The sequence below is a fragment of the Oryzias latipes genome, chromosome 17 (assembly GCF_002234675.1).
Source record: "Oryzias latipes chromosome 17, ASM223467v1".
Lineage (NCBI taxonomy): Eukaryota > Metazoa > Chordata > Actinopteri > Beloniformes > Adrianichthyidae > Oryzias > Oryzias latipes.
This window is the reverse complement of record NC_019875.2, coordinates 26,742,671-26,753,822: the sequence shown is the minus strand read 5'-3', so window position 1 is coordinate 26,753,822 and position 11,152 is coordinate 26,742,671. Positions and strand designations below refer to the sequence as shown.

Below are 11,152 nucleotides of genomic sequence, written 5' to 3'. Positions count from 1 at the left end.
TTTTACTTTTTCTGTACAAAAACATGAACTATTAGAACTGCTCTGTGCGTAAATGTATTTACTGTCCTGAATGCTGCTGAACACTCGCGCCTTTGCATCGCTCTCTAAAAGGAAATGTATTCATGGGAAGTTCAAATGCCTTTGAAGGACGATAAAAGCCGTTGAAATGAAAGAACAGACAGACTTTCCTCCCTTTATAGTCCAGCCATGCCCTAAAAACAGATCGTTTCTGCTCGCTCAGCGGAAACTATGCACTCCTGCTGCTGAAATGTACAACAAATGCTCACAGCATTTGGTAAAAATAATACACCAAGAACAAAATAAGTACATTTAAAAAAATTAAAAGCACTTGACAATCGTGTAAACGAGACATAACTTCAACCTTCAAACCTTCAGAGTTCCCTTAGCACCGACAACACCGCCGACATGAAGGCTTTCCTCTTCCTTCACAGGTGGCTGATGCTCGGAAACGGCATCTTTTCTTCTTCCTCTGCTTCAAATAAATATGTTTGTGTTGGATCAGAAACACCACGCAAGATAAACAGCAAGAGGGTCTGGCTGAATGCACATGTGCACGTCATGGTCACGCCGTCCACATGAATGGAGAAAGCTCTGCGTTGTCTGAGCCCGGACCGGAGCGGCTCTGCGTCATGCTGCAGGGCGGCGCTGGGCCTCAGCGGCCGTCACAGGGGCCTCGGCGCCCCTGACCTTCTGCGTGGGGGTATTTAGTCAGCACGTGTGTGGCAGAGTCGGCTTTCTCGCTCCGAGGGCGCGCATGGAAGTGTGTTAAGTGAGCCGAATGAAGTCCAGACCATGAGGATGTGCAGTCAGCTGCTGCTGAAACCCGACTCTCCGCGATCTTCCCGCTTCACCTTTTCCTTTAGGAGAGATGGAAGAAACGGCGTTAAGAGAGCGGCACCACGAGCAGGCCCTCCCGCAGGAGCCTCGTTGGTACCTGCTGGACGCCGCTGTGCGCATCAGGCCTGGCTGTAGCGCAAATCTCACATCCGGGACGAGACGGTTTGTTGATAAAAGTGCATGAAGGACACGCCCACTCTGTCAGCTGTGAGAGGTGAGAGGACATGGTCACCAAATAGCTCTCCCATAAAAACTCAGATACAACGACACGTGTGCTGTCTGAAGACTGAAGGACAAGGAGAAGAACTGGATGTTCAAAAGCTGAAGTTACCTGTGTTTTACTGGCTCTGTTGCTGTGATCGTTGAGCTGAAGTTTCTCAATGCTGGGGACATCTTTGACATCTGCCGATCTATCACAGGTACCTTCAAAACCAGGTTAACGCAACATTAAAGAGGTTTCACAACTCAAATGAAAAGCGTTAAAGCATTTTCAAAGAAAAGTACCCCCCCCCCCCTTTTCCAGGGGGTTGCATTTAAAAAAAAAACTGATGGACAAAAACCGTGAAGTCGTCTTTTTTATATTTTTCATGTATTCAGGACGTTTTATGGCTACGAGTCCCTCACTACTCCCTTTATACACTCTTCTTAGACAGACATTAACATTTCCACACTTTTCTATCTTGTTTAAACTCTCAAAGTTCAAATCTTTAAAGAAAAATAATTCGTGTTATAGAATGAAAAACAAAGATCTGATCCCAATTGATGTAGATTTGGCAAAATGAACGCATTCTGTATAAGAGACGCTACACGGAGGAGACTGACTGTAAACAGCCAATCAGCATGCAGAACATAATGCACTTACAAAAAAGTAGGGATGTACAGGCCTAGTTTTAATGAAAACATTTACAGATAGTTGTTTGTGATTTTTGCGAATTTTTATTTTCATTTTTATTTTATTTTGAAAATCCTTTTACTCACTTTCCAAATCTCTTCCTCCTAACGACGCATAATGATGCATCTTGAATAGCTTTTTAAAGCTTCAACCGTCACGGGTCACATGACACATTAATTTAAAGCAACAGTTTGGCAATAAAACAGTAAGGATGAGCATAAAAAGTAAAAAAAAAAAAAAAAAGATAAAAATCTTGAAAATTGAAATGTAAAAGTAAATGGATGTGACGGTGGCCCCGTGTGGCGTTTGAACTCACTTTGGCTGTTCTGGGAAAGCTTTGAGGGCAGCGTGCTGTACCCCCTCCAGTCCTGGGAGGCGTGGCCGTTTCCCGGCGGGAGCGGCGGGGTGAGGAGAGCGCTCTCCAGGTCCTGCTGAAACAGCAGACGCGTGATGCGCGCTTGGCGGGCGGAGATCAGGTAAAGGTAAGCCGTGTCGCCGTCCTTCTGCACGCCGTAGGAGGCCAGCGAGCGCGGGTCGGTGCACAAACACTGACCGATCACCCAGCGCTGCACGCGGGGGTGGAACCCGTACTCCAGAAACACCTGAAAAGACCACGATAGAGGATGAAATAGCACCAGGAGGCGGGAGGGTTTTCATTTGCTATGGTTTTCAGACCTGTTGCTTCAGCGCAGCCACGGTCATGTAAGGAAAAACCTTGACTGTGACACAGCAGGACGACGACACGTCCTCCACCACCACAGATAAGCTGGAACACAGACACGCTGAATGAGTGGAGGAGGAGGAGGACTCGCTCTGACCCTCCATGGAGGCTCTCCAGCCTTCTCTCACCTGAGTTCTCCATCGGCGTAGTTCTTTTGGGACACCTGTATGGTCAGCACCGCTTTCTGGCGAGCCAGCGAGGATGCGTGCTGCGAGGCTGCGTGAGTGTCGCCCGCCTCGATGGCCCTGGCCAGCTCCAAACACAGCTCCTCTGGGGGGGGGCACAAACAGGTTAGCGACCGTGCGGTTCCGTTACAGAACGCACAGGAGAGCGCCGGGATACGAACCACAGAGCGGCAGCGAGGCCGAACTCCACGGCTCCTCTACCGCAGGGTCGCTCGATTTGCTGTCCGACTCAACCGTGTTCATGTTTGCAACTGTTGGAAAAGGAAAAAACAAACATTCATATGAGGACAAAGACTTCGCATAAGTAAGAGCTTTATGGAGAACTAGTAAAAGGCCAAATCATAACAGATACATTTACTTTTTAGGTTTTAGCTTCAATCTTAGGTTTCTGAAGAATCTCATGCATTCAGGACGCTTCAGAAGCAAATAAAAGTTTTAATTAAATCCACCAAGAGCATTGTATAGCCCTCCCCCTGCCTTCGCAGCCCCCCCCCCCTTTGACCCGCCCTCACTGACTGAGCGGCTGCTGCGCTCCCTTCACTTGCCCTTCACTTGCCCTTCTGCCATCCTGCTTAGAGCTACGGTTGACAAATTCATTGAAAAAAATAAATAAAGCTTTTTAAAAATGGCGGCTTTTCTGTTGGTTTTATCTCCATAGCAACCATTGTCTTTTTTGGTCACCTGGGGGGGACGAATATGTCTACGTAATTTTTAGAAGCATAGGTAATAGTAAACTTTTGGATTCCCTTAGCAACAGAGCTTTTTTCTAATATAGTCATGTCGTATGTTATATTGTTTTCTTCAGCTTGAGCTGAATATATACAATATACTGGTAAAAGAAAAAAAAATTGAAGCATCAGGGCAACGCCACTTTTGCTTACGCCATTCAAAATCTACAACCTATAGTTCCCCCCCCCCCCCCCAATGATGTTCGAGGAGTTATGAGGCGATGACCAAAATTCCTAGAAAGTTCCATTTGACGGTTGTCCTAATTTATGAATTTTGTGGTTTCTTTAAGGCGAAACATCTTTAACTTCAAAATCTAAGTCCAGATGACTTTTTTAATTTTTTTTTAACCTTTCCTGCTGCCTTTAACTTAAAGCTCACAAATTCCCCAAACGCCTCGCCATTGGGCCTTTGACGGATCCAAACCGACCTCTGTGGGCCTCCCTCAGAGACGACATCACAACGGTGGCCCACTCCTCAGCCTCTCGGTCGCAGCGGAAGTTGAAGCGGATGCAGTCGTGCGGCGGAGAGGCAAGGCGCATCTCGTGGCAGCGAGACGACTTGACCTCGTATTGCACCCAGCGCAAGTCGAACTCTGCTATGAACTGAGGGCCAAAAGCAAACAGAGGGAGCGTGAACTTTTCTGAGAGCCAAAGGACAAAAAAGCTTCACCAAGATGACAGAAGATGGATCAAAACTGACCATATTTAAAGTCTCTGCAATCAAATATGTCCAAATGAAACCTAAAGAGGTCAGATGACCGTATGAAGTGTGTATTTTTATTCTATTTGCCTTTGTTTCATTTTAAAAAAGCGTCCAAACTCCACATGCTGTGCAAACGTTATGGTACTGAAGGTAGAAAAGCAGGTTTATCAATCCTATGACTTGATTGTTCAGGGAACAGATTTGCACAAAAACGATCAAAGTAAAAGTTTGTACATGAACAAACTATGTGGGGAAAACAGCTTTAAACTTTTTACAGTGATTCCTGTTTGTTTCCTTAATCTAAACTCTGAGGAATTCCCTAAAATACAAAATCAGACTTTGACCTCTGGGGAAAAACAACTGTTGCGTTCAGAAAATAAAGAAATCTGAGGTCTTTTAAGAAGTTTTTGGAGTGTTTTTCTGCTGGTAGGTATGATCATTTTTTTTCCTGTCGTTTGAGATCCTTTTAAAATTTGTGATAAATTTAAAGAGACTTTTCAGACATTTTCCCCTCAATCCCCCAGTTGGATTTATAAAAACATTCTCCCTTTTTTTTTTTTTAGATTTGTTGGTAACATTTTAAAATCATTTTTATTTTTTGCTGCTTTTTTTGGTTGTTTGTTTTTATTTTTTTGCAAAGCCTTTTTTTGTTGTATATGAAAAATGATCACATTTTTTATGCTATAAGCCTACATAATAATAAAAAAAACAGACCAAAAAAACAATAATCATGGGTTTAGTCTGGATGAGGCAATTTCTTCTATGTTTACATTTTAGATCATATTAGTTCAAAGTTAAAGCGCCGGTAGTCGAACCCCCAACCCAACCTCTTAATGCTGAGTGTCAAGCAGGGAGCCTTTGGTGTGACGTCTAGCCACGAGTCCATGAAAGGTCTTGGAATCAACCCCTTAACTTTAAAATCCCACTCTGATGGATTTTTGGTTTGTTTTCAAAGTGGTCTTCTAATTAAGATTATTTTCAGTTCTCTAGAACATAATTGATATAATAAATTCTTGTGGTGCGGAGAAAGCTTGCACTCATTTCCCATAATCCCTTTCTTTACACTCTTCTGCTAGCCTACAGCCCCAACCCAACATTAGCGGTGCAACAAAAACGGCGAGCAACATTGGAGCGTCCAGCCATACGGTTTAGATCCAGATTCCCGAAAATGTGCTTGTCTGCAAGTGTTTTCATCGGAATGGAGCCGGTTAAAGTTTGTATGCAACAACCACAATTTATCAACGGCATTTTTTCATCTGCTCCTGATTTCCAGCGATTTGAACAAAGAAATAATAAGCTTAATTTTCTGTATATATTTCCATCATCAGAAAAATGCTTTAAAGACACAATTTTCTTTGGAGATGGTCTGTGTAAATTGTACCTCTGGTGGCTTGAAGCATTTTTTTAAAAATATCTTAACCAGATAAACTAAACCAAACCAAACAGAACTGTTCATCTGTTTTAAAAATCAACTATTTTGATTTGATTTGTAAGATTCTCTGCACTTGAAGCTGGAATCTAACTTGGAAACTTTCACTCCTTTCTTTTCATCTGGATTCAAACTCAACATCTAAACAGGAAAAGGTTTGGATTTGTCAAACTGCCCTGAGGAAACATCAGGAACCGAAACTGAAGTTGCCTTATATTTCTGCAGACTGATCACATCAAATGATCTTAAAACCTTTTTTTCCCCCAGTTTAGATCCCATTTGATCCGTGATTTATGGTGATCCAGGTCACCCCCCCCCCCCCCCCACACACACACACACACACCCCACACACACACACACAAAATGAAGCCTTTTTGCTCTGATTTCAAGCAGCTTTTGGTCAGACTGGAGCCCAGGATGCTCCTCCAGAATGACAGGAACTTCAGCTTGTTTTGAAGAGATGTCGCAGGTTTGGAAAGGAAACCGTCTCTGCAGGTCTGGAGTTTCGGTCACAGCAGCTTCTCGTGACAAAGATGAAAATGAAACTAAACTCTTTTGTTATGATTTATGTTTCACAGCGATCAGAAGCTGAATTAACCCCACATGTGGAGTGAACTCGCGCCTGCGGCTGAAACTCGGGGGAAAGGTCGGTCCAGGGATCCGCTGGGGTCCAATCCCTTCAACCCAAAGGTTCCCGAAGCCTCCTCGGAACCAGAACACACGGCATCACTGATCTAAACATTGGTGTGCAGATGCTGAGCCTCACCACACTGCGGTTTCCGCTCGTATCCCTCAGAGCCAGTCGGAACTCTCCGGCTCGGCTCGGGTCCATGCTGAGCTGCAGGCGCAGAGCCTCGCTTCCCGCTCCGGGGAGGCACAAGGGTCGGATCCCGGAATGGGACACCGAAACGCGGACCGACATGAGAACCGTGGTGCAGCAGGCGGTCAGCGGAGGCCCGCTGCACACAGGAGCCTTCTGGGAGGACGAGGCAGAGATTGGGGCTGGAGGCGCCCAGCCGCCCGAACTAAGAGCCATGGCGCAGACAGCCGAACGGGCTTGGGTGGTTCTGGATTCCTCGGACGTTTGGGTCTATGACGTCTGCCGGTCCTCAAAGGCAGAACATTTGTTTAAGGGAAGGTTGTGTCCTCGCCCCGCTAGTTCGTCCATGTCCGCATAAGCGGAGCTGCACCGGAAAAACACAACAGGACGGGTCCGTCTCTTATTTAGCTCCGGGTAGAAACTGTCGACACAACCATCCTCACTGAGATGTCAACAGCAATAATATGCTAAAATAAAAAGAGTAACAAGAAGAGAAAAAAAATAATTTTAAGACCCACTCGCATGCAAATTGTGTTTTGTGACTGTGACATGTTCTTGTGTTTTTTTATATGATGGAGGACAAATACAAAAAAATAATCTCAAAACTGCACTTTTGAGTATTTATTTTTTCAACTTATTGTGAATCAGGAGCAGATTTTTAAAAAAATGCCATTACGATGTATGTTGTTTTTTTTTTTCCGTCCGAGCTGGAATCTGGCTCCAAACTGTACGGCTGAGTAGCTCAAATATTGTATTTTTGTTGCACTGTTAATGTTAGGTTGGGGATGTGAGGAGTGTGTAGACAAAGAGGTCTCACTTAAAGGTGACAGGAAGGGGAGGCGGGGTTGCTCCATGCCAAAAATCCAGCCCACAACTCAGAGTTGAATTTCTACTGAACTCCTGCCCCACTGCAAAAATGTAGGTTAGACAAAGCAGCACACTTTTTAAACAAAAATTTGAATAGAAACAACATATTCATAATTAATAGACCACTGGCAACACTACGACGCTGAAGTTGGCTTCCGATTCACAGCTTCCGATTCGCGAAGGCACAAAATAAACATTCCGCTGCATTTTTCGCATTAAGATCACCCAAAACCGGGTCCTGTTCAAAAACCGCTGGACCTGGACTGCTCAAACCTGGATAAATTATACATTAGATACTAAAGAACACATTAAATATAGTTTCTGATTTGTGAAACCTTCCTCTGATTTGTGAAAATCTGAAATAGATTGATGTTTATCGCATTTTACGCACTGAGTCCACCTTAGACCAGGTCCTGTTCAAAAACCGCAGGACCTGGACTGCTCAAACCTGGATTAAATAATAATTTAGATAGTAAAGAACACGTTAAACCCAGTTTCTGATTTGTGAAACCTTCCTCTGATTTGTGAAAATGTGAAATAGGTTGATTTTTTATCCCATTTTACACACTTAGTCCACTTCAGACCAGGTCCTGTTCAAAAACCGCAGGACCTGGACTGCTCAAACCTGGATTAAATTATAATTAAGATAGTAAAGAACACTTAAACACAGTTTCTGATTTGTGAAACCTTCCTCTGATTTGTGAAAATCTGAAATAGATTGATTTTTATCGCATTTTACGCACTGAGTCCACCTTAGACCAGGTCCTGTTCAAAAACCGCAGGACCTGGACTGCTCAAACCTGGATTAAATAATAATTTAGATAGTAAAGAACACGTTAAACCCAGTTTCTGATTTGTGAAACCTTCCTCTGATTTGTGAAAATGTGAAATAGGTTGATTTTTTATCCCATTTTACGCACTGAGTCCACCTTAGACCAGGTCCTGTTCAAAAACCGCAGGACCTGGACTGCTCAAACCTGGATTAAATTATACATTAGATACTAAAGAACACATTAAATATAGTTTCTGATTTGTGAAACCTTCCTCTGATTTGTGAAAATCTGAAATAGATTGATGTTTATCGCATTTTACGCACTGAGTCCACCTTAGACCAGGTCCTGTTCAAAAACCGCAGGACCTGGACTGCTCAAACCTGGATTAAATAATAATTTAGATAGTAAAGAACACGTTAAACCCAGTTTCTGATTTGTGAAACCTTCCTCTGATTTGTGAAAATGTGAAATAGGTTGATTTTTTATCGAATTTTACGCACTGAGTCCACCTTAGACCAGGTCCTGTTCAAAAACCGCAGGACCTGGACTGCTCAAACCTGGATTAAATAATAATTTAGATACTAAAGAACACAATAAATGCTGTTTCTGATTTGTGAAACCTTCCTCTGATTTGTGAAAATGTGAAATAAGTTGATTTTTAATCACATTTTACGCACTAAGTCCACTTCAGACCGGGTCCTGTTCAAACACCACTGTGGGAAAAAGTATCATTTCATCGAATTTTATGCAATTTAAGGATAATGGGGACAAGGGAAGGACAACTTTAAGGAAAACACCATAACAGGGACTTTAAAGTAAATCAGAAAACAAACCAAGAAATATTGAACAGAAAAACAAAACTTAAGTCAGTGGTACATGCTAACCATGACCATAACTATTTGTCCAATCTGACATCTGTTTCCCAGTTTCTTTTGTATGTTGAGATTTTGAGACTCAGTGCGTAAAATGCTATAAAAATCAACCTATTTCACATTTTCACAAATCAGAGGAAGGTTTCACAAATCAGAAACTATATTTAATGTGTTCTTTAGTATCTAATGTATAATTTAATCCAGGTTTGAGCAGTCCAGGTCCTGCGGTTTTTGAACAGGACCTGGTCTAAGGTGGACTCAGTGCGTAAAATGGGATAAAAAATCAACCTATTTCACATTTTCACAAATCAGAGGAAGGTTTCACAAATCAGAAACTGGGTTTAACGTGTTCTTTACTATCTAAATTATTATTTAATCCAGGTTTGAGCAGTCCAGGTCCTGCGGTTTTTGAACAGGACCCGGTCTGAAGTGGACTCAGTGCGTAAAATGGGATAAAAATCAACCTATTTGACATTTTCACAAATCAGAGGAAGGTTTCACAAATCAGAAACTGTGTTTATTGTGTTCTTTACTATTTTAATTATAATTTAATCCAGGTTTGAGCAGTCCAGGTCCAGCGGTTTTCGAACAGGACCTAGTCTAAGGTGGACTCTGGGCGTAAAATGCTGTAAAAATCAATCTATTTCAGATTTTCACAAATCAGAGGAAGGTTTCACAAATCAAAAACTATATTTAATGTATTCTTTAGTATCTAATGCATAATTTAATCCAGGTTTGAGCAGTCCAGGTCCTGCGGTTTTGGAACAGGACCTGGTCTAAGGTGGACTCAGTGCGTAAAATGCGATAAAAATCAATCTATTTCAGATTTTCACAAATCAGAGGAAGGTTTCACAAATCAGAAACTGTGTGTAAGTGTTCTTTACTATCTTAATTATAATTTAATCCAGGTTTGAGCAGTCCAGGTCCTGCGGTTTTTGAACAGGACCTGGTCTGAAGTGGACTAAGTGTGTAAAATGGGATAAAAAATCAACCTATTTCACATTTTCACAAATCAGAGGAAGGTTTCACAAATCAGAAACTGGGTTTAACGTGTTCTTTACTATCTAAATTATTATTTAATCCAGGTTTGAGCAGTCCAGGTCCTGCGGTTTTTGAACAGGACCTGGTCTAAGGTGGACTCAGTGCGTAAAATGCGATAAACATCAATCTATTTCAGATTTTCACAAATCAGAGGAAGGTTTCACAAATCAGAAACTATATTTAATGTGTTCTTTAGTATCTAATGTATAATTTAATCCAGGTTTGAGCAGTCCAGGTCCTGCGGTTTTTGAACAGGACCTGGTCTAAGGTGGACTCAGTGCGTAAAATGGGATAAAAAATCAACCTATTTCACATTTTCACAAATCAGAGGAAGGTTTCACAAATCAGAAACTGGGTTTAACGTGTTCTTTACTATCTAAATTATTATTTAATCCAGGTTTGAGCAGTCCAGGTCCTGCGGTTTTTGAACAGGACCTGGTCTAAGGTGGACTCAGTGCGTAAAATTCGATAAACATCAATCTATTTCAGATTTTCACAAATCAGAGGAAGGTTTCACAAATCAGAAACTATATTTAATGTGTTCTTTAGTATCTAATGTATAATTTAATCCAGGTTTGAGCAGTCCAGGTCCTGCGGTTTTTGAACAGGACCTGGTCTAAGGTGGACTCAGTGCGTAAAATGGGATAAAAAATCAACCTATTTCACATTTTCACAAATCAGAGGAAGGTTTCACAAATCAGAAACTGGGTTTAACGTGTTCTTTACTATCTAAATTATTATTTAATCCAGGTTTGAGCAGTCCAGGTCCTGCGGTTTTTGAACAGGACCTGGTCTGAAGTGGACTAAGTGTGTAAAATGGGATAAAAAATCAACCTATTTCACATTTTCACAAATCAGAGGAAGGTTTCACAAATCAGAAACTGGGTTTAACGTGTTCTTTACTATCTAAATTATTATTTAATCCAGGTTTGAGCAGTCCAGGTCCTGCGGTTTTTGAACAGGACCTGGTCTAAGGTGGACTCAGTGCGTAAAATGCGATAAACATCAATCTATTTCAGATTTTCACAAATCAGAGGAAGGTTTCACAAATCAGAAACTATATTTAATGTGTTCTTTAGTATCTAATGTATAATTTATCCAGGTTTGAGCAGTCCAGGTCCAGCGGTTTTTGAACAGGACCCGGTTTTGGGTGATCTTAATGCGAAAAATGCAGCGGAATGTTTCTTTTGTGCCTTCGCGAATCGGAAGCTGTGAATCGGAAGCCAACTTCAGCGTCGTGGCAACACTTTGAAAATAGACCAA

At 42.1% G+C, this 11,152-nt stretch overlaps 1 protein-coding gene and 1 long non-coding RNA gene across 2 annotated transcripts; one reads left to right on the top strand and one right to left on the bottom strand.

The window, feature by feature from the left end:
- Positions 1-180: 180 nt before the first annotated feature.
- On the bottom strand, positions 181-6,861 carry sharpin (SHANK associated RH domain interactor). Its single transcript, XM_023965329.1, has 9 exons — positions 6,283-6,861; positions 3,813-3,987; positions 2,818-2,907; positions 2,600-2,741; positions 2,426-2,516; positions 2,067-2,352; positions 1,190-1,281; positions 956-1,063; positions 181-878 (listed from the first exon to the last, which is right to left on the bottom strand). The coding sequence occupies exons 1-9, from the start codon at positions 6,550-6,552 to the stop codon at positions 828-830; spliced, it is 1,305 nt and encodes a 434-aa protein (XP_023821097.1). The 5' UTR covers positions 6,553-6,861; the 3' UTR covers positions 181-827.
- Positions 4,892-6,847, top strand: LOC111949078. The gene is made up of 2 exons (XR_002875106.1): positions 4,892-6,011; positions 6,095-6,847. It is a non-coding gene; the product is annotated as an uncharacterized LOC111949078 (long non-coding RNA).
- Positions 6,862-11,152: the final 4,291 nt, after the last annotated feature.

Bases quoted from the DNA above. Each gene is read 5' to 3' on its own strand.
- sharpin (XM_023965329.1), bottom strand. From the start codon at position 6,552: ATGGCTCTTAGTTCGGGCGGCTGGGCGCCTCCAGCCCCAATCTCTGCC. The intron at 3,988-6,282 runs GTGAGGCTCAGC...TTTGGCCCTCAG, and splicing joins CGAGCGGAAACCGCAGTGTG to TTCATAGCAGAGTTCGACTT. The intron at 2,742-2,817 runs GTTCGTATCCCG...GCCCCCCCCCAG, and splicing joins GGCCTCGCTGCCGCTCTGTG to AGGAGCTGTGTTTGGAGCTG.